The following is a 23,307-nucleotide window of genomic DNA, read 5'->3' as shown; positions in this document are numbered from 1 at the left end:
TTCCCAATCCTGCTTTACTAGGCAGCAATGCAAATGCTGGGGTCTGTTCTCCTTGTGTTTGAAGCACAATGAAATGATGTTTCCACATCCCTCCCATGAATGATTTATACAAGAGATTGCTCTTGGGAAGAAATATTAGTCATCTGACAAAAGAACAGAGCCCCATTGCTGAAGCAGCTGTTGCCCCTTAAAAGCTGTACTAAAGATTATTCTCCCAGGAACAGCTATTTTACAAACAAAATCATCAACAGTAATATGCTGTTTGTTACATGGAAGTAAGAGTTCAAAACAAAACTGCATAGCTCAACTAAATATCAATCAAGGTTATCTGGGCCAATCATCAACTCAACACTACATTCAAATTCAATCACATGCCACATAAGAGCTCTTATTAGAATAAATATAAGTGTGTGATTTTTTAAAATGTGGATCTCTATGGAAACTCATTTTTCTTTTATTTCCAACATAACATTCACAATTTATCCATTTTTTAAAAAGGAAATTCTCACCAAAGCTTTAAAATGAAAGATATTGCTGATAACTTAATTTCCTTGAATATCTGAAGGTACAAGATGATTTCCTTAAGACAGAAGCACTCAGAAACAGTCCACATTACTGAACCTCTGGCAGATTTTTTGTTGTTTGTTAAATTGCTCAGGGCAAATGAGATAACTCCACAGGATCAGAAAGCAATACTGTGATTACGGGAAAGCATAATTGTAACAGCCCTGAATTGCCGTACAGTCAGGCAATTAACTTTTACTACACGTTATAGCCAATGGTGTGAAGCAAAATAAATTTATATGTAGGAAACATCTTCTCTGAATCAAGAATACTATTTTTCAAATAGGTGTTTGTTTTATAGCTCCATTTTTTCACAGCATAAGTTTTAAGTTGGCTTAAAATGATGCAAATGAAAATTCAGCTTACAACATATTTTACAAAAATCAGTTAAACATATGGTTAAAAACCATTTAAACACATGGTTAAAATAGGTTAAACCAAGCACAGCATGCCACTTTCTAAATACCCTACTGCCATGTGACTTAAGAATGCCTAAATGAAAAGGCCCTTGGCTGCCGGAGGAAAGACAGCAGAAAGTGAGCCCACTGGACCTCCTGTGGAAGGCAGTTCCACAGTTTGGGAGCAGATATTGAGGGTCCTTATATACCAGAATGCATACATCGTGCTCATATTGAAAAGGGGGAGCTTTATTACAGACTAGACTGATTGCTTGTGTTTGCTCTGCACAGTAAACACTTTTCATCCTTCAAAGCCTAATAAAGTGCTTTAGAATGTTAAGCCATGCACTGTTTGTTAAGTGGACTTAGACGTGTTGCCCTTCTTAGCATGCAGGATGTTTTATGCTCACAAAAGGAATATGTGTAAATATTGGTAAGCGCGGTAATTGATTTCAGCTGTGCCAACAGGACAACCTGATAAACAGAATGTACTTCTCCGCAATCAATAAATACTACCCTAAACATTACAGGCAAATAGAAACCTGTCCTTATGCCATGCTGGGTTTCAAATAGAGCAAAAAAATTTCTGAGGAAGCCTGCAGAGACAAAAGGCTTCCAGGGACTTGCACATCAGAGATATAATATCTGATCTGGAGAGCAGAAATACCGGATGGATGAAGGATTCCACATACCCATTTGAGCAGAATTGCGGGATTGGATGACTGCTTGCTGTGGGGAATACCGAGCGCAGTTATTCATCTGTGGAGAGGCTGGTGATCCTTGGGGCTGCATGGGAGGGGAAGTGATTGGAACGGCTGGCCTGACAACGGTCACACAGTTTGTAAGAGCCGGGCTTCCTGGGTGAACAACTCCTGAAGAGCCTTTGGCTGTTGGAGAGCCTCCTGGTAAATTCCTGGACTGACCAGCGCCTGCAGGAACCCTAGAGAGTGGTTTGGATAGGTGGAGAGAAAGTGAATTTTGGAAAAAAAATGTTTTTAATGTATTTGGCATATCAATGAAAATACCAACATAAGGAGATAAATACAAAAAACAATGTATATTGTGACATGAAGCTGAGTGTTAACATGTGGTATAGGCATCCAAGAAATCATAGAACACACTCTTCTAATCAGTTTCCATCCACATTGCTATGTTTCTCCAAAGTTTGGAGGTTTCTACACAGATACCTTTTTGGGACCAGTATTATTGAGAATTCCAAGTTTTGTTGTCTCCCTGCCATAGTGTAATCCCACAACTGTTGTATACATATTTATAAGAGAGATGAGAGATAAATATCTGGTTATCTACTCAGCCATGTTTCCTGTTCCACTCATCTAAAGTTGTATGAGCACAGTCATCATTCACAAGCCACTAGATGGAGGAACCTTGGACAAGCACATTTCTTTGCTTTGGTGTAAATATCTCCAAAGATTGCATAAAAATGAGAATGATTGTTGGCATCTACACTGCAAAGTTAGTTTTTGTTATGTGTGGCACCTCAATGTTGTCAGGTAGCTTGATGCTAGTCTGGATCTGTTTGTGGAAGTGTTCCTTGGATGTGGCATTCTTTGAACCTGGAAGGTGCCAAGAGTTTTCAGATGCTAGAACTATGTACCAGGTTTTGGCTGTGGCAGGGAGGTTACTAGGATCTCTGGTGTTTTCTCCTATCAGACTTTATGGAATGTTCTTGCTACTAAGGCAGTCATTTAAAAGGTATGGGGTAAACAACACACCAATGTTTTCTGGGCCCTGGATAGAAATCTTTTCACCTTTTTTGATTTGTGACACGAACACATCCATTATGGCTTGTGATCACCTCTTGGTAAAACTGCTTAAGGGACTTGCTTACAGGACGCAGACTGTGTTGGAGGTCATGTAGCTTTAGAATGCTTTGACTATCTAAAATACATTTTTGTAGATTTTACATCAAATCAGAATACAATGTATTGTAGAAGAGAAACAATGGCTGGTACTGTTGGTAATATAAGCAACACCATTTTATTTTATGCCTGAATATTTTACTCACAATTTAATATTATTGCGATATAATTACCCACAAGACATAAATGCAAAACAATCCATTAAAGCAAAAACACATTAAAATAAGAACATAGTAAAATATAACAATCCAGATAAAAGCACAATTAAATAACCATAAGAATATAAAACAGCAGCATTGAAACTCAATCAAAACAATGCTCAACAAACCAATAACCAGAATTACAATGGGTGTGACCAGGCTATAAAAAGAACCACACATAGGATAGTGCAAGCAGCGTAACATAGGGTTGGGGTTTTGGATGAAGTGCAGATTATCTGCTTTGATAATATGGATTATATGGCAGTGTAGAAGGGACCTTAGAGGTCACATGCACTAAAAAGGAATGCAACTTTTCACTGCTGCTTTTACAAATACATTTTGAAGATTAAGTATGTATCACATAAGTTATTTTTACATTAAAAACAAACATATGGTAATATCTAAAGTGTAAATAACAGAAGAGATGCTTTGAATTTTAAATATATTTTCGTGCTTTCTACATAGGTGATCTCTGATCCCTTAATGCCAAATATCATAGGCTCTCTCACCTGGAAACAGGAGTAACATAATTGCCTGGAAAGACACCAGAAGAGCCATTTCTCAAAGATGTCCCTTTGAACCAGCCATCCTGACACTTCTCAATAACACGATACATTTCACCCTTACGCAGTTCCAATTCATCAGTCTTCTGGGGTTTGTATGCATACAGCGCCAAGTAGCTGGAGAAAAGAAACATCATACACAGTGAACAGATGTCACTGAAACACACATAAGGCCATTAGGTCTAACTAAAGAAACTCTCTTCATCAGAAACAATGACCAAGAACTTGCATTATGAGATGGAGCTATGAAGATGGAACTCTCTACTTCCGTCAATGCCACCCCACAAAAAACTACTTGTTTTGTTAAGCAGCACAGCAATCCAGCCAAAGGGCTTCCAAGGTGCTGTAGATCAGAGTGCTGGGAAATGACTCTAGCAGCACTCTCTCTTGGAGTCCTACTGCAAATGCTTCTCTCAATGATCCGCACAACCAAGGACTTATGACCCAGCACCATGATCTGCAGTGCTGGAAAGCCTTTGCTTAAATTGCTGATAGCTTATATTCCCAAAAGTACTGAACAGAATACCAGTCAGTTTTTTTTATCCCCAGGTTAGAGATATAACACTAAAACAACAAAAGAAAGACAAGGAGTGCTGATAAAAAATAAGAAAAATACAATGACTCTTTGCGGTCTACATTAAGCAGGACTTCCAAGTCTCAGGGGCAAAAATTAGATTTTAAAGTAGGAAGCTGTGACAGATCTGGGGTGTGTGTGTCAATTTTCTGATCTTCTGTGGTCATCTTCTGGGTTTTTTAAATTGGCACAATTTGATATTACACAACACAAGACCCCTGCAACCAATTTTAAACCAGAATATACTGTCTTCTTGGGCTTTCATAGAAGGAAGCTGCAGAATAGGGATGGATGTATACCAAATTTGCTTAAAAAGAAATTTATTTATGTTGCACTGTATTATCAATATAAATATTTGATCTGTATATCTATGGTATTTTTTTATCTGTTTGTTTGTTTTGTTCTGTTAGAAATGTAATACAATGTTCTGGTTGCGGATGACACGATAAATAAATAAATTTGTCTATATACCTAGGGTCACTTAAACTTTTGGGGGTGAAAAGGTGTTACCAGTGGAAAAGTTTTGGTCTCAGATGTCATTTCATCATGTACCTTAATAAATGATGAGCTCATCAAATCATATGCATCTCTATTACACAATACATTTGAAAAACACTGCAGAATTGAGGCCATGTTCTTGGACAATCCTGAGCAGAAGCCTGACATGCATACAGCCTAACCACTTTCAATTGTTTAGTGCTACTAAACTCAGGGTCTGAATCAAGCACTCCTAGCTTAAATGGAAATGGTTATCCAATTCTCCTCCTATGTTGCTGGGGTTTTGCATTGAACTTTCCACCAAAGGAACAGGATTTGTAGCACTAATATGATGGAGAATGATATGTTTAGGAAATAGAAAAAATCATGTAAAGGGCTTCTTTGCAAAGGAAGAAAAGCTGTGAAAGGGTGGAAACAGGTCTACCTTATATATTCGTCACTAAGGAAATTTTAGGGTCTATGGAAACAGAAATTACACAAAATTTGAAAGAACTGGGAATAAAAAAAATCAAATACAGATATTTTCAACTTCCAATTTTTAACAGATATGCACATTTTGAGGTCTATAGGGGTCAATAGGCTAGTTTTTGGAATAATGCCCGCCTATCCCTAGTGCTACATTTGGGGTAGATGGGGAACTGAAAACAAATTTGCCTGGGTATATGAAAACCTAAATGCAGCCTCAGGTGGAGAAGGAGCACCAAGTCATCAGTGGTCCTCTCTCACTGTACAGTTATAGCACTATGATTTTACTTTAACTGCTGTGGCTCTATCCTATGGGATCCTGGGATTTGGAGTCTGGTGAAAAACTGGAACACTTTGGCTGAGAATTTAAATTTGGAAGCTGTCTGAGCTACCAATCCCAGGAGTCCATAGGATGTTGTCATGGCAGTTAAATGGTACCACGGTGCCATAACTCTGGAAGAGTGCCAGACATGCCTTGTAACAAATCCAGTGTTGCAGGCAGATTCTTTATACTAATATCAATACTGTGCTCAAGTTGACAGGAGATGAAACATCAATATTTCCAGCTGTATTTAGAAACAAGTGGCTTTTGGACTCTCAAAATCACTTTTGCTTCTTTTGGTCCAAATTTGCAATACAGTATCTAACCTTGATTAAGATTAGGGTAAAAGTGTTGCAGTTTGATTTGTTCATCGCTTTAGATTTTGTATGCTTAACCATAATTGCTTATGGGATAGTATTTGCATTCATTCCTGATTCTCAGTTGATGATCAGTGTAATGAGCACTTCAGGCAAAGAACTATTAATTCCTAATATGATAACATATTTTCATTTTTAAAAGAATGTGTTTGTAAATAGCGTTTCAGGATTTTGTGCATACTTGTTTGCTTGAGGGAGAAAGGAGACCGCTATGCTTTGCACCTGTTGTCAAAAACACAGAAATGTCATTGTGTAAAAATTGCCCAGATAAGTTAAATAGCTTTCCGCAGAGTATGATGTTGACAAAGAACTGAGATTAACAGCATTAGCCAGCGATGAAGTCTCTGGACATGATCACTTCTTGTCACCCACTCATGCCAATGCACAGTGATGAACTAATACTATTAAAAAGAACATCACTCTCACAATTTCAAAGCCACAAGATGACATTTCACAGTATTGTGGGTGGGAACTAGTTAACTGACACAGTTTTAATCTATGATATTCAGCACTAAAAGTTGCCTGCCAGAATTTCCAGCTTTAACTTGGGCCTGAGGGATTCAACTGTGACTGAATTTATAATGCTGAATTCACGGTGCTGTGGTTAATGTCATCTCTGTAGGTCTATTATAAGTCTGAGATACAATTGCTTTGAAGTGAAGCTTGGCTTCCAGGCACTAAGAGCACCAAGGTGCTTATTTCTTCTTTCTCCCACATACATGAAAAGTATTCTATAAGTTGGTCAGGTGAAACATTGCCGGCAACTGACAGCTAAAAGGAAGGAAGCACTTGCCTTAAATTTTAATAAAACACCAAATCAAATGTCTACTATCAAGTGAGCATGTAAACTGATGTTTGCATTACATCTACAAAAGGACACTCCTGTTATCCTATATCAGTGGTTCTCAACCTGTAGGTCCCCAGGAGTTTTGCCTTGCTCCCAGAAATCCCAGCCAGTTTACCAGCTGTTATGATTTCTGGGAATTGAAGTCCAAAACATCTGGGGACCCACAGGTTGCGATCCACTGTCCTATATGATGAGATGTTTCCTCCTCCACCGTTTCAATGTTGCTTTGCTTACCACTACATGTAATCTGCTATAGTCTGCTATTTTGGATGCAACAGTGATTCACAACATATAAGCAACTACTGTTTCCTCCCACTTGGCTCCTACCATTAAAATGAGTAAATGTTCTCCTAGATATTGTTTCATAGGCACAAGAGGCTTCTAGTGATGTCTATCAAATTAAATCTGCTGATTTTAGTAAAAAGAGAGCACAGGTCATTGAATGCCTGGTAGTGAAAGCAGTGATAATGTCAAACTGACTCTGAAGCTGAGACCTCAGACAACCATCCCAAGGCCGTGACTTGTACATTCCTGACAATGAAGAGAGACAGTGATAGGATCGATATATAAATCTGACCTTCAGATAGCAGGCTCAGAACACATTCACACTTGCTTTATATTGTGAAGCCAAAAGAAATAATTAAACTTCAAGCCTGTTGGTGAAGCACATTGACAAATAAGCAAGGTCATTGCCTGGGCTGGGTCCAGATTATACCATCTAAGAACAGTCAAGATATTTCAATGTGAAAGAAAAGAATGCATTGCTAAGGCATAAAACAGCTCTGGGACTCCAAAATGTGAGAAATGTCCTTAGGGCAAATATTATTCAAAGTTTTAAATATTGACATTTGATTGTTTTGAATTTTTCCAGGGGGAGTGACTGTTAGGTTCATTGTTTTCCTAGCCTGTCTTAAGGACAATGCAGTATTAATAAAATAACCCACTATATGAACCTACAGTTATACATATTACCTTAAAGATCCAACTATGCTCTCTTATTGTGTGCCTTCCATTTGTTTCCATTTACTAACATCTCTGTGGCGATCCTATGATTGGGTTTTCTTGGCAGGATTTACTCAAAGGGGGTTTGCCTTTTCCTTCTTCTGGGGTTGAGAGAGTGTGACATTTTGATTACCATTTTGCAAAGGGAAATGCATCAAGAAGCAAGCAATATGATTTTGAAAATAATTCTTCATTTTGGAAGGCAAATGAAATGAATTCTGCCACGCACAGAGTACTTATTGTTCTTTGAATTATTTTCTTTTTGGTAAAACAATTGACTAAACCCAGACACATATTGGCAAATCTTTGGGGCTGGGCCCAGATTATATCATCTAAGAACAGTCAAGATCTTTCCGTCCATGAAAGGGTTTTGATACAGTAGAGCCCTGCTGTTCATGGATGGGGAAAGATATGCTATTTGCTAATTTCCCCTTGTTCTTCAACTTCCTTTTCCTTTCAAATAACTGCTCCTGAGGGTTTGGAAGTCTCCCCAAAATAGAACAAGAGATTGTGCTGGAGGCTGGGGATGGGTAGGGTGGAATTAGCAAAGATAGCTTTCCTCTGCCAATGCCTGGAGCATCCTGAATCCTTTTGCTGGCAGGGAAAGCTGGATCTAAACCATTATATACCAGGCTCACATTTCAAGTTTGGAGACTGTTTGCTTGGTCTGTTTCAGCAATAAATCTTGTTTGGTATAAAAGCAAATGTACAATATGTCCTCTGAGTGTTGATATTTTCCAAGTAGCATTTAATCATCCTATATTATCTTTTACTTAAGCTAAAACACTTATCACATAGTATATATCCTCATTTATCTATACTGTGATACAAAACGGAGTTCCACAGACCATGCCTGTTAACAAAGCTAGTCTCAAGTGTTCAATTGTACCAGGGACATTATTTCACAAATGGTTTAATTTACAGAAATAGATTTTCTCTAGCCGATAGGCACCCAGCCTGCCCTACAATGATTCATACAACTGTAATAAATATCCTAGAAGCTATAAATGGACAAGGTAAAAAAGGTGACCTGGCCTTTCATTGCTCATTTAACAGTTCTGACGGAAGGCTGGGCCATGTCCAAGGTTCTGGAAATTACATGTAAAGTGTTCTTTGCAAATAATGCCTGTTCTTTATGACAGCAAAGAAAAAAGGCCAGATGACCCATGGACTGTTTCCAGGGCAAATGGATGCTTACATATTGAGAGGTAGCTGGACCTTTGGTGGTGTTCCCTGATCCCCAGTGATTGCACTCATTCTGGGTCCAGCCATGGTTGCAGATCCAGCTAAGGCAGAATCCTAAAAAAATAATACAAAAATGGAGCACAATGAATCATACAGCAATGAAAACCTATATAGAACTGGTAAATGTTAAAACTGAATACAACATTTGACTCTCCAGATGTTTGGGGGCCCATTTACATGACACAATCACCTAAATCTAGGACTAGTCAAGAGCATTGCAGGTTTGGGCCATCCCCAGATTCAGTGGAGCTGCTTACATGCTCTACTTCTGAATTATGGTAGTGGCAGGAGTGGGGTTGGGGGAAACTCGGTTAAGCCCCATTGGATAGTCACCCTTATCTGGGCTATCCTATAGAGTGTTCCTGGATGTTATTGGGTGGTTTTGCTGACATCAGTAAAGGCAACTACACATGCTAGGGGAATTTGTTTATTTATTTACTATATTTATATACCGTCCCTCTCTACCCGGAGGCGACTCGGGGCGACTCAGGGCAGTGAGGAGATTATCCCCACATTTCCACAGGTCGCATGAGCACTGCTGTTGATCCCCCCCCCCCCACACGCACACTTTTCTTTAGGAAGTCTTGTGGGCACCATTGCTGATATCAGCAAAAACGCCCAGTGATGGTCATGAGCACCCCAGATTCATGGCTGGCTGCTATAGTGACAAAGGACAGCTCAGATAAGTTCCATGCCTTTTTCCTGTGTTGTAGAGAGAATAGGGATGGAGGCAATGGTTTCTGTGGACAGTCTGGTTTGAATTAGCATTCCCAACTTCTACTATCATGGGATAAAATCAGATTATCTGGTTTTTACCCGAATTGCGGACTGGAAGTCCTTGCATGATTTCTGGCCATATTTGGAGTTTCTGGTCAGTTTAGATAAGCCATTGGACTTCTCATTCCAGGAGCCCTAACTATAATGACAGTTTTAATTACAAATATCTGAAGAATCAAAGATGTGCTCTATACTTTTCCCCTTAATCCTACGATCTGCTGTGGCATGATTGCCTAAACAGAAATGCAGCATTTTTGGAATATTAGGTTAATGTCTCAGCCCAGGTCACCCAAATAGTCTGAATGTAACAGAAGGCTACAATTCCCTCTTTCTCTGTCTTTTAAATAAGAGAACAATTTTAATCCGATTCACTGAAGAATTTCCTCTTATGCTTCCTGGTCACCCTGCCATTATAATCCCTTGTAACTTTTGGAAGTGAACTTAGAAACATACAAGTAAATGAACCAAACATTCTTCTTCCTCCCCCCCCCCCCTTTTTGGAGTTTCAAGTCTTAATGCTGTTGGAGGTTTTCTGGGCACAAAAGAGAGTTATATTCAGCAGGGAAGGGTTTGGAAGCCCCATAGTACTCACCCACCCCCTCCTTTTGGGAGGTTCCAATGAAGTACAGCAATTAACTGAGTGGAATACAGAGGAGCAAATATGCTTCCTAAGCATTTATGTGCTTATACATCATACTGTGCAATTAAACTATAAGACATCAAACAATAAACATTTATTCCTTTTACAATTTAGCAGTATTTTATATTATCCTAAAGTATTTTTTTCATCTTTATACATCCTAAGAGAATGATTTTGAAACAAGAGAAATCTTGATTATTAACAGTTATGGTTTAGGCTCAGGTATAATAATATATGAATCTTGGCTCTCTACATTCTAAGCCCTCTGAAACAGAGCTGAATTTGATAAATGGCTTCATCTCCCTTCCACATCATTTTTCTTATTACCTCTTTGTGTGATAATAATATCTTACATGTTTGTTAAAAACACAGATTGTAATTTGTTCCAGCATTGGTTCTGCTTGAAGATTACTTTTTATGACCAGCAATGTTGACCTCTTTAGTGAAAAGGAATGAAATAATAATTATCATCAAGGTTTTTTTTATTGAAATAGATATTGCTTTCCATTCTAAGCTCACATGGCATGTTCATAACTGCAATAAGATAGGGCGTGTACCTATAACCAGGTAAGTACAATTTTTTTTGAGGGGAATATGTACCTTTTGTTGTAATAGCATCTTCAGGAAAGAAAGTAAAAGGTTTGCCTAAGTACAATAATGATAATTACAATGACAAGCATACATTTCAATCATACAGATTTAGAAATACTTACAACTATTGAAGAAACCCCATATTCCATCCATTCATCCAAATTTAACCTGTCACCACTGGGTAGAATATGGCTCTATGATTTTAAAACTATTTGAGTTTATAGCATCCTGTATCCATTCAAAAGTGGTGAATTCACTGATTCAGCTATTAAGGAACCCGGTATTAAATATATTTATAAATCCTTTCTGTGCTTTACAAAGTCTTGTGGGATTTCTCAAATCCATGAGTGGAGGCACATTTCATAAGCTGTGAAGTGTGACAAAGTTTTAATGCTTCTTTCTAGCTCACCATTTCCTAATCTTAAAACTTCTATCTGTCATTTACTTAGCTGATGCCAGCACCAAGAACCAGCAGAAGGGCAGTGGGACAGAAGCTGCCTTTGATGTTGAGCTTTGGATGTCTAACTTGAACGCAATGTACTTCTGAAGACAATAGAGAGAGAACACAGAATTCTTTAGAGAATATATAGAAAAGAGACAATGGACCTAAAGTAATCTGAAGCCCAATAAAAGAAAAGTAAAGAATAAACACATATCTCCCTCCAAAACAGGGTAGCAAAATAAAATCCTGAGCACAACAGTTAGATTGAAAGGAATTGTTCAATTCTTTGCAGTGGACTAATTCAGACATTTTGTTGGATAGGATTAGTCTTCATGTGCTGGAGAGAAGTGTGTCCCTTTTTCTATCTTGAACATAACAGCTTAAAATCTATTGTTATCCACAACAAGAGAAGAGTCAGTGTGTGAAAAAGCTAGAAGCACAGAGCCTCTATCCACATGGGTGAAAAATTACATATTTATGGAATATACACATTCCTCCATTTCTAAAGTGAAAGCTCCACTTTCAATTTTAGGCTTTAATGCAATTTTAAAAACTTATTTTTACTCTGAAGATTAAAGAAAATTCCCTATCAGGATTGAAGTGGAATTGTGTGTTTCTGTGGTCATGGGAGGTGACAGTTTGGTTACCCCAAGGTCCAGAAATCCTGGTCTCACCATTTTGTTTTGCATTCATTTCAATAGTGTACGATTCTGTGCTCACTGGAGTATGTGTGCTAATATATTTTGAATTTTATTGCATGAGTCTTTCACTGGAACATGGACAGGGTCAAACACTGAGCCTCAATGGGGCAAATGGGGATGTAAAGAAAGCAGGTTCGGACAAGCAGATTGCAAGTGGAGAAGGAGGAAGGATGAAACGGATCTATCCCTTCTCAATAAGTAAAATAAAATTAAACAAATACTTCCAGCAACTGGAGAGGGAGAGGGAATGTTTTGGCAAGAACATTTAAATTTCCTTGGGGGAAGCAGGATTTGGTTGGTGATAATATTGGCAGAAAATCAAGAAAGGCAATTGGTTGATCTCAATAAAATAGTAAAGAGCAGAGACATCACACTGGCAACAAAGATCCGCCTAGTCAAAGCCATGGTATTCCCTGTAGTAACCTACGGATGTGAGAGCTGGACCTTAGGGAAGGCTGAGTGAAGGAAGATCGATGCTTTTGAACTGTGGTGTTGGAGGAAAGTTCTGAGAGTGCCTTGGACTGCGAGAAGATCCAACCAGTCCATCCTCCAGGAAATAAAGCCCGACTGCTCATTGGAGGGAAGGATACTAGAGACAAAGTTGAAGTACTTTGGCCACATCATGAGGAGACAGCAAAGCCTAGAGAAGACAATGATGCTGGGGAAAGTAGAAGGTAAAAGGAAGAGGGGCTGACCAAGGCAAGATGGATGGATGGCATCCTTGAAGTGACTGGACTGACCTTGAAGGAGCTGGGGGTGGTGACAGCCAACAGGGAGCTCTGGCGTGGGCTGGTCCATGAGGTCACGAAGAGTCGGAGACGACTGAACGAATGAACAACAACAATTGGTTGATAGGCTTATGTATGCGGGGAAGAAAAAAAAAAGGACAACCACTGTGGCCGTGTGACCTAAAATAATATATACACATGCCAGAAATGCCACTTCATACCAAAATGATTTTGGGGAGGCAGGCTATGTGGCTTTCAAGACCATTTTTTGTTGAAATGTAAATGTCTGAATGTGGCCTAAGCTGGGTCCACTTGGGGCAGAATCACTCTCACTAGGGCTTGAATATATCTCTAGTGTGGATTCAGCCAGAGTCAGAAAGGACCATCTATTTCACCCCTTGCATGCAAGAAAATATAACTAAATTGCCCTTGAAAGATGAGCACTTTTTAAAGATGTCCCAAGAAGGAGACTCTACCATCCTTCCAGGCAGTCTTCCACTATTAAATTGCTCTTAATGTCAGGTATAGTTCCTAATGTTTGCGTACAATATTTTTTTCTTTTTTTGCAATTTGTATTTACACTCTAGCATAGACCTGTTTGCATACAATTCCTCTGTTTGTACAAACCTTTCAGGATCACAACCATGTTATTAAGACCATATTTTCCACTCATCAGATCCTATTTCCTCAAAATAATATCTCTCCCTGCTTGGCTTCTTTCACTTTAACTGGGAAAGATGAAATATATGACCAGATCTTAAAGGGATCTGCAGATTCCGTGGGAAGCCATCAAGAAGGTCCTATCTCTGCCTGGAGAGGTAGTGAAGGATAGAAATACATTTCGTGAAAATCTCAAGGCCTGAGTAGCCTCATATGGAGGGGGATATGCAAAGTTTACAGGAAATCCGATGTGTGTGTGTTCTCAGCCTGTGGTTGCCAGGTCAGTTTCCCATCCCCTGAGATCTGAGGGACAATTCACTGGGAGCTTTTAACCCCAGGTCCCAAGCTGCTGTTGTCAGGTCTCATGAAACAAGAAGGCTTATGTGTGTGTCTATTCAAATCACCTGCTGAATTTTATAGGGTTTTCTCAAGCAAGGAGTGCTCAGGAGTGGTTTGCCAATTCTTTCCACTGGTATTTATTGGTAGACTATTGGTTTTCACTGCCATGGTGTATATGCTCACCAGCTCTCTTCTCAGCTCCTGGAGTACAGGCATGTCCAATGCTGTGCACGTGCAATACAGATGATGCTGATCCAGTAAACTATGGCACAAGTGAGCAGGAGATAGGTGTCCATGCTTTAAAGCCACCTTGTACAATACTATCGGTTCTCTCTCTCTGCAGTATCACTTGCCGTGAGATTGCTCATACCATTTGGAGAGCCATAGAGGCACAGCAACCTCCTGAAATTTCAGCTGGCACTCCGAGGCCTGGCAGCTACTCACAGAAATACTGCCTTGTTCAGCACTGTTGTATTCAATGGATTCTTTGTGTTGGCTGGACCAAAAGTGGACTGTGTTTCCTTTCAGCTCAACTAATACAGTATAATCCCTCTACTCTTGTCAAGCCCTGGAATGACACCTTTACACTCCCTTCCTTAACACAGATGTTAATGTTTTCTCTGAGCATGAGAAAATAGACTGTCTACAAATAAGGACAGGTTTTCATAGTTGTTAAGAGGAAGTAAGGTATGTATGTTTCACTTGGCACTTTTCTGTTGTTTTTTTATCAGAATGACAGGCTCCTCTGCACTACTGTTATTCCGTTTAGGTGCCCACAGTGTATACACAGTTAGCCCTCTTTGCAAATATAAGTATTTGGTGGTTCTGCCCCACTGTGAATTTAACAGCAACAAATATGTATCTATAAATAAGTAAACAGCAGAAGTTAAAGCATAGCAGCAGCTCCCATTTCCTGCCTAAATGTTGTTTTTCACATTATGTGGAAGGGAACTAAAAGCAATCCCAAATGCTTTTTACTTTTCATGGTGATCTTTTTGCTGGAATTACTAAATCCAAAAGGACAGTGATAGAAGTACCAATATTTTCAACTGAAGTTGGGGGGATACTATTGTTGCTATTAGACAGGAATTATTTTTGGTGAATCCCTCTTCTTATTCCAACTGTAAAACACGTTTAACAGCCTCTTACCACAAACCACTCACCAGGTTCATTAACAAAAGGGATATGCCTTTTAATGCACTGATTGCATATTTGTAACTTATTTTTAAGAAGAAAGAGGCATGCTCAAGATATTTCACATCTGCAGGTTAAAATATATATCATCCTTGGGGAATACTGGAGCTAGAAAACAGACGTAATGGTCCTTGAGATTCATGATACCCATTTCTGTCAAATTCACTGGCTCTATAAAACAATGGGTCATGCAATCGCTCCAGCTCTTAATGCTCTTAGGAATAATGTGAAAGCACTTAATTCATAGTTGTACTATTACATATTGGCAAGAAAGAGTTACAGCCAAGATCATGCATTCTCATCAAATGTTAATTACCAACCAAAGTGGGAGGCAAAACATCCAGTGGCTCTAGAACACAGCTTTTCCTTTAATGGAGCAATATATTTAAAACATCCCTACATGCACAGCAAAATGTAATTACAGCTGCAGATGGGCACCCTCCAACTACATATCTACTGCAGAAGGTGTCGAGCAGCCAACTCTCCTATAGATTTATCTGCTCTGTAAATTATTGAGTCAGCTGTGGCACTTGCATTCCTCTCCCATCAAGACAGCTTGAAACATTGGAGAATAAGATATGTGGGGTTGTTTCTATTGTAGTTGGATAGGGACGTCATAATGGTTAAGCAATAAAAAGGAATATTTGCTCCATAGGGCAGAATAGTGGGGATTACCTTGGCTGACAAACTCACAAGAACAAACAGTTCATCTCCCTCTGTGTAAAAACTGGGTTATCTGAGCCAGGAAAAGAGCACTTAGATTTTCTTCCACAGAGCTCTCTGTCACCCATTGGCTTTAATGGGAGATGAGCAAGAGATTTATATCCTACCTTCATGAATATTTACCTGGTGGTCAATAATTTTAGGGTACACAGCCTAAAAATGCTATAAAACCCACAGATTTTGGTATGATATGTCTACCTACTTGGAAAGATGGCTCAGGTTTAGTGAGAGGAGACCTTCATTTTTTACAAAAAGCACAACTCTGTGGTACAGTGTTAAACATGCTTTGTTGCTCTTGGGCCACAAGGACTAAAGCAGGTGGTATAGTCACCAAAAGTACCCAAGGCACTATATATTCACATCTTTCATTTGAACACTTCCTAGCTTTACAGTTATATGTTGCAATTCCAATTCTGTAAGATGTCATTTAGGCAAAAACAATGGTACTCCTCATGATCCTGTGAGCTGTGATTATGGGCCTCTACAATCTGTCTAGAGCACTGCTCCTTTGACTGATATCCAGGACAAACAGTTATTGTTCAGGACATGCAATTATTTTCTTCCAGTGTGGGAGAAAACCAGCATTAATTTCAGGTATAAGAGTTCTTTTCTTTCCAGGAAGCTTCCAGGGACTAGCAGTCAAAGGCACTGGACTAGAGACCAATACTTTGAGTAGCGTTGGTTTAGAGAATTTGTTTTTGTTTCCAAACTACAGTGATCCAAGGCAACTCTATTACATGGTTTTCTTGGAAAGGTTTTTTTTCCAGAAGAGGTTTCCTCAGGGACAAAGAGAGTGACTTGCTCAAGGTCTCCCAGTTGGTTTATGACTGAGTAGGGATTTAAACCCTGGTCTCTAGATTTGTAGTCCAATTCTCAAAGCACTACAGCACACTGGCTTCCTGAATCTTAATATTATTGCTCTAATTTAACTTGATTGATAAGAAGTGTATTAGTAATTTGTTTCTCATATTAGTTTTGATGTTTGCTATCAGAAAGTGTCTTAGGCTCAGCTATCCACCAATTTCCATTTGTCATCACAACCAGTTATCTAAAGAAATAAAATTCATGAGAATGAAATTTTTGTTATCTGGCTAATTCATGAATATAGAAACCACTTCCTTTGAAAGCATTGGGAATCATATTGAATAGCTCTGTGTCTGAATCCAGATATGCATGTTAATATTTTATATCATGTTGACCCCGGAAGATTCTGACCTGAGGGTTACACATTCAGTGTACAACCGATTCAGCTTAAAAACCCAACCCAAATTTGAGGTAAGCCCAAGCAGCTGAATTTAAGACCAATGAAAAAGATTTATTTGATAGTCAATATAATTTTAATGTACCTAAGTCCTGATTTAGCTGCCATCCTATAGATGTCAAACATGTCCAGGGGCATAGTTATGGGGACCAGGGAGGAGAATGAGGGCACTGTTTCTCCGAATTAGAATACTGTTCTCAAATGAGACATTTCTCCAGCTCTCAAGTTTCTAACACTACAGTAACTTAAAACTTCTGGTAAACATTTAGAAATACAAGTTAGATGTTTAAAAAAAAAGGGGGGGGGTGGACTACAAAGTTACTTAAGAGAATGTGAACATGGTCAACATAAGTCTTCTGGGTGTCAATTATTTTTAATGTCTTACTCTCTGCAATACTAGAAAGTTTGCGAGTGAAGGAAAAATTCAGAGTTGTGATGTCTTCATTCTTATCCATTCCTGATAGCAAAAGTCCTGTGCACTCATACATTTAGAGTACCTGTCCCCAAGATTAGAAAGGCTTTTGGATTACAACTCCCAGAATCCTAGACAGCATAATTACTCCAGGCCCAAAGAGCAATATTTTCAGTTTTTCTTAAACTATGGAAATCCCATTAGCCTAGTGCTCGGGGTTCATGAGAGGTGCAGTCCAATACCATTTGGAGAGTCATGCATTCTCCAATCTGCCCTACATTCTTATACCTGCCCTGTGCCTCCAGTGATATGTTATTTCTATGCATGCTACTAACCATGGCTAGAAATTAGTTACACACACACACACACACACACACACACATTGCGTGAAGGAGTATAACATGCCTGAGGAAGGGAATCCAAAAGGGCCTCCAGCATATTACAGATTTGGGCAAGTCCATCCTTACTTTCCAAATTTACTTACGGTGCTTTGTCTCAAATTGGCGAAATCAGTTCAGATTAACATGCTGGGCTAAGGAGTAGGCTGCATTTGATCCAAAACGAATTTTAAATTCATGAGCTCATGCGGTATGTTTTGAGTTGCTCTATCACTATGCATAAAAACAGTATTCCTCTGGAGCCAAAGACAGAATGGATTATGTGCAGATAAAGTCTCTGTCCAAATCCCAACCCAGAAGGAATTTGAACTGTTTGTCTCTCATGCACAGGCAGAAAGCAAAATCTTTGCCTTTGGCTCATCTTTATATTAAGACACCATAGTTTGAATATTTTAGAAGTCTTTTCTCATTTTCTCTTGAACAGAGAGTCAGACTTCTATGAACTGCTTCTTATTTCGGAAAACCGTTTAGATCAGCTTGGTTTACTTTGTATTTCTTCCAATTTAGAGAAGGTGACCCTGCACGGCAGTTCCTTGCTGCTCTTTTCCAATTGTGTGCCCTACAGTTGGGGAGCATATGTTAGTTCTTATTACAAACTATGTGAATTGCTTCCCAGTTTAAGATCAGAATTTGTGTGGAACACATAAAGGCTATGCTCTTGCTTTGTCTTCTCAGCTCAGGCTGTGGGGTGCAGTCAGCCTCACTCTATTATTTATGAGATGCGTCTTTGGTCAGAAAAAACCAAGGGATTTGGAGCAGCTGACCTGTGACCTTTCCAAATAGCAAGAAGGAATAATTCATAAGGGGTGCAAATGGAGAGAAGATGAGCCATCTGAGGGCTGGGCAAGATTAGTGAGTCAAGTGGGACTTCCTCAGCTGTCCTGGGCGGTTCACTTGCGGACAGCTCGACTGCGAACTTCACTTAGCCTGCGTTTTATCTTTGGCCTGCAGCTGTACTACATTCTCAGTACAAATCAATTTCACTAGCCTGTAAGAACACTCTGCATGAGAGACAGACACAATTTAGAAGGCCATTTTTAATGTTTTGTGGGCTGCACTTGGTGTGCAGGCATCAAATGCTCTAGATGCAAATTCTCTTGAAATAATGATCAAGATGGTGCTTGTGTCCAAGGCGTATCCCATAAAACACAAACACACATCATTCCCAAAAACCTCTCCTTTCCAGCTGCTGCATTATTCTGTGAGAAGCTACCCTTGTCACCATTGTGGCCAGAATTGTATTTTTGAAATTATTGTCAAATTTTCTTGACAATGAAAGATTGAAGGTCACCAGTACATTTTGCAATGTTCTCCTACATGAACAAACTAGCCATATGCCTGTTCTCAACTAGCACAAAGCAGCAAAGATCATGAAATGTACAAGAAAAAAGAAGCAGGCAAGTCTATCTGTCCTGAGCAATCAGAACAGCAGTATCTCTAAATGCTGATTCTTCATCTGATTTTACACCATACTGTGATAATGTGTTTTTAGCACATCTAAATTTTATGAGCTGAGTATCTTATGAAAGTATATGGGAGGGTGGATATGGGGAAAATGGTGGTGATTGGATGACAGCTGGTTTTGTTAATTAATATGAGTTAAGTGAATAGAAAATGAATTTCTAGATAAAGCAGGGAGAGCTGTCATAGCAAGATTCAAAACACAATTGCAGAAAAAATGGTTGGAAGCCACCTCTTTGTATTAGTCTTAGTCTTAGTTCTGTATTTAATTAGTTTACGTTTGCCTATAGGCTACGTATTGGCTTTTGTACCTGTTTTTTCTTTATTTTGTATGCATTTGGTAGTTACTATGTGTGTGGTTTATTTTTGTCATGTTTTATTCAATTTTGTTCAATGTAGATTCTATTTTATAAAATGTTCAGAGATAAGGGATGTGACATCAGCTTTATTATATGCTAGATTTTGGCAGCTATGTATATTGTCGTTGTGTGCCTTTCAAAATGTTTCCAATGTATCATAAACCCATCACAAAGCTTTCTTGGCAGAATTTGTACAGGGGGAGATGATTTTGGTTATTTCTGAGATTGAGAGAGTCTGACTTGCCCAAGGTCTTCCAAAGGATTCCATTGGCTAAGTGAGTTTTGTAATGTAGTCCAACACTCAGAGCAATTACACCACACTAGCACTTATGCGTATTAGCATACATTAAACTATCTTTTCTTTTCTTTACATATTCAGAAAATGTTTCATTTTCTATGAAGAGGATAATTTTGATATTTCAAATGGAAGCTTTAAGAGACGTATAAATACTATAGCTTTATCTGTTGAAGGAGTGGGGAAGAAAACATCTCACAGCAATTTTCTATACTATCTTCTGAATGAATACTGAGGCTTGTAATCAAGTGAACATTAACCAAATTGATTTTCCAATGTTTTGATAGTTTCACAGGTACCGGCTTCACATTAGCTTATTGCTTCTGCAGTTAGTCAACCATCACCTACCTCCACCCAGAATACACTCAGGTTTTTCTGCCCTCCAGTTGTAACATTATGCTCTATTCTATATTCTTAAGCTTGTAGCTAACAACACCCCATTCACATTAATATCTAGGGTATTTAGAACCTCCTTCCCACAATGAGACTATATGAAGGAATAGAGGTATATCTGTTGGCCTGCCTAATTCTATTATTCACAGTAGCAGAGGGTCTTGTCAGGGGATAAAAGTAGATCTCAGATTCTCTGGAATGCACATAACCTCAAAGATGAAGCACTAATAGCTGTAATATATGTGACTGTGTATTCTGAAACATAACAACTTCATGGAATGCCCCGAGGATGAATCAACAGTGATACTGGCAGTTATCCTTTCCACACTATCACCATTACAACATCTATGAATAAATCCAACATGCAAGGTTTACAGAAAGAATGAAATAGAGGATATGACTGTCCAAATCTGAGTAATGGCTATTGATTGTGGCCATTGCTAAAATGATTTTAACGTCCATAACTAGTATTACTATAGAGTTACAACTGCGCTCTTTTGAGTGTACTGCTTGGCGCAACAACTATTCAAGAAAGGTCTTTCTAAGGGCTTGCCTACACTAGTAAAAACCTCAAACAAACCACTCAAATGGAAAGCTGGTTGTCTTCATCACAAACAGCTACTTCTGATGATTATCCTGTAGGCTTTTTTGTTTTTGTTTAAAGTTGAGACATACTCCAGAGTTTCCTTTAAATTCCAAAGTATTGTGTGGCTTCAGGGCAGATGGGCAGCTAGATCAAGTCCAATTTGGTCCAATCAGTTCTCCATTCTAGACAGCAGAGCCACCATGCTTCCTTTGTGCTTATTTGTGCAAAGGAAGAGATGGATCATGGTTGTGCCACTGCCACTGTTCCCAACTGGCCACAGAGCTGTATGTGAGCTTCTGGCCATCATGGGCATCTTTGCTGAAATCAGAACAGGGCACACAAACAACCACCATGAAGGAGGAGGTGTAGTTCCCCATTCCTTTTCCCTGATTGCACAAATGTCCTATTCTTACATTGGCAGAGGCATGCATGTGACCAGGAAATCTCCTCTCCTTCTTCCTGCTCAGGTCTCCTCTGATGATGTCAGAAAAGAGCAATCATGTGATCAAGAAGAAGGAGGGGGAATTGTCTGAAATGGTTAGGTGTCTGAAGAGGTGTCTGAAACGGTTAGGAGCCTGCATGAAGCTCCATAGCCAGCTAGAGATGGTTGCAGCATGGAGGAGGTAAGATGTGTGCCAACTCCATAGTGCCACTGTGTTCCTTGTCCATGTCAACAATGGTTCCAGATTTGATATGAACATACTGGATTTGGGAATGCTGCAAGAATATTTACACTGAGCTAAAGTGACCAATGTAGATAAACAAATAATCAGTAAATAGCTTGAGATTTGCTAATGTTCCTTTATGCATATATTTTCAAGTTATCTCACAGTACTTTCATTTTGGGAGGAAGTAATTACATGAGTAAGTTGGTTATCAAAGGTTACTTGATATTTGGAGAAATGAATTTTATTGAATTATTTCACTGTTTCTTGGAAATTAACAATTGACCAAGTGAAATGGATTTTTTGCACTCTTTTGATTGCTAACATATTAATTTTGGAATGATTTTCTTTTGGCTGTAATCCAATGGATAGACCTAACAATGTTTGAAACATTTAAAAGAATGATGTATAAACAAAATTTATAGAAATGTATGAATATTGCAGTTATTTTTCTTCTTTCATGTTTTTCTTCTCCTGCTTTTGTTATACTTGAACATTATTGCATGTAAATAAAATCCCATTTGAATGTAAAAATCTCTTAAATAGAATAATAAAACAAACAAAAAGTGGGGTTCCATTCCAGCCTCCAGAGTCCAGAAGCAGCTGATGAGAAAGCACTAACTCATATCTCAACTTACTGTGACTGAAGATGGTGGAACTCAGAAAAAAATGCCTTTTCTGAGGGTCTCTAAGTAGGGCAGGCTAATATGAGGGCACAGGTTCTGTCAGACAATCTGGATCTAAGGCGTATAAGACTTCATAGGTCATAACCAACACTTTAAAATGTGTCCAGAAATGGATTAGCAATCAGTGAACATGTTGTAACAAGGGAAATGTATGGTCCCAATTCTAGTTAACAGTCTGGCTGGAGCTCTCTGTACCAACGGAAGTCTGAATACTCTTCTGGCAGTCCCATACAGACATGTGGGCAAATGTCAGAGTGCTGGAAGAAACAAAGATTATCAGCATTGAAGCGATGTTCTTACGCCATTAACTCTGCTGGACTGGCCACTTTGTCCAAATGCCTGATCACCCTCTCCCAAAGCAGTTACTATACTCCCAACTCAAGAATGGAAAACAGAATGCTGGTGGACAGGAAAAGATATTTAAATATGGGCTTAAAGCTAACCTTAAAAACTGTGGCATAGACACTGAGATCTGGGAAGCCTTGGCCCTTGAACGCTCTTGCTAGAGGTCAGCGTGACCAGCAGTGCTGTAGAATTTGAAGAGGCATGAATGGAGGGAGAAAGGGAGAAACAGGTCAAGAAGAAGGTGCATCAAGCCAACCCTGATCGGGACTGTCTTCCACCTGGGGACCAATGTCCTCACTGTGGAAGAACGTGCGGGTCAAGAATAGGGCTCTACAGTCACCTACGTATCCGTCGCCAAGACACTACACTTGGAAGGCCATCATACTCAGACAATGAGGGATCGCCTAAGTGAAGTAAAGTAACAGAACCTATTGAGACTAATCCAAACTGGATGTAACTGAGACATGCGCTATGAAAACCAAGTATTTTAAGGAATGTCCACAGTTGGTATGATCAGCTTTAAATCTATGCAAGAAGTTCGGTCCATTGCAGAAACTTGCTCCTTCAGACTTAAAGATGAATCCACAGCTACACCTAGATGCGATTGCATTCATGGGTGAATGCAATCCCATCTAGCAGAGGCTGTGTGTGTGTATGTGTAGGTTTTAAGATAATTTGGGGTATACTGAAGCCCACCTGAATGTTTAGAACTGCTC

At 39.1% G+C, this 23,307-nt stretch overlaps 1 protein-coding gene across 2 annotated transcripts in view; it reads right to left on the bottom strand.

The window, feature by feature from the left end:
- The window catches only part of SH3RF3 (SH3 domain containing ring finger 3), a 304,138-nt gene that overhangs the window by 35,221 nt on the left and 245,610 nt on the right, over positions 1-23,307 (bottom strand). For both annotated transcript variants that reach the window (XM_060769684.2, XM_060769685.2), the window contains 3 exons: positions 8,889-8,989; positions 3,552-3,722; positions 1,655-1,902 (listed from right to left, as the gene is read on the bottom strand). In XM_060769684.2, coding sequence (XP_060625667.2) covers positions 1,655-1,902; positions 3,552-3,722; positions 8,889-8,989 — 520 coding nt within the window. The remainder of the gene's footprint in view (positions 1-1,654; positions 1,903-3,551; positions 3,723-8,888; positions 8,990-23,307) is intronic.

The sequence above is a fragment of the Anolis sagrei genome, chromosome 3 (genome assembly GCF_037176765.1).
Source record: "Anolis sagrei isolate rAnoSag1 chromosome 3, rAnoSag1.mat, whole genome shotgun sequence".
Taxonomy (NCBI): Eukaryota; Metazoa; Chordata; class Lepidosauria; order Squamata; family Dactyloidae; genus Anolis; species Anolis sagrei.
This window is presented reverse-complemented; position numbering and strand designations above follow the sequence as displayed.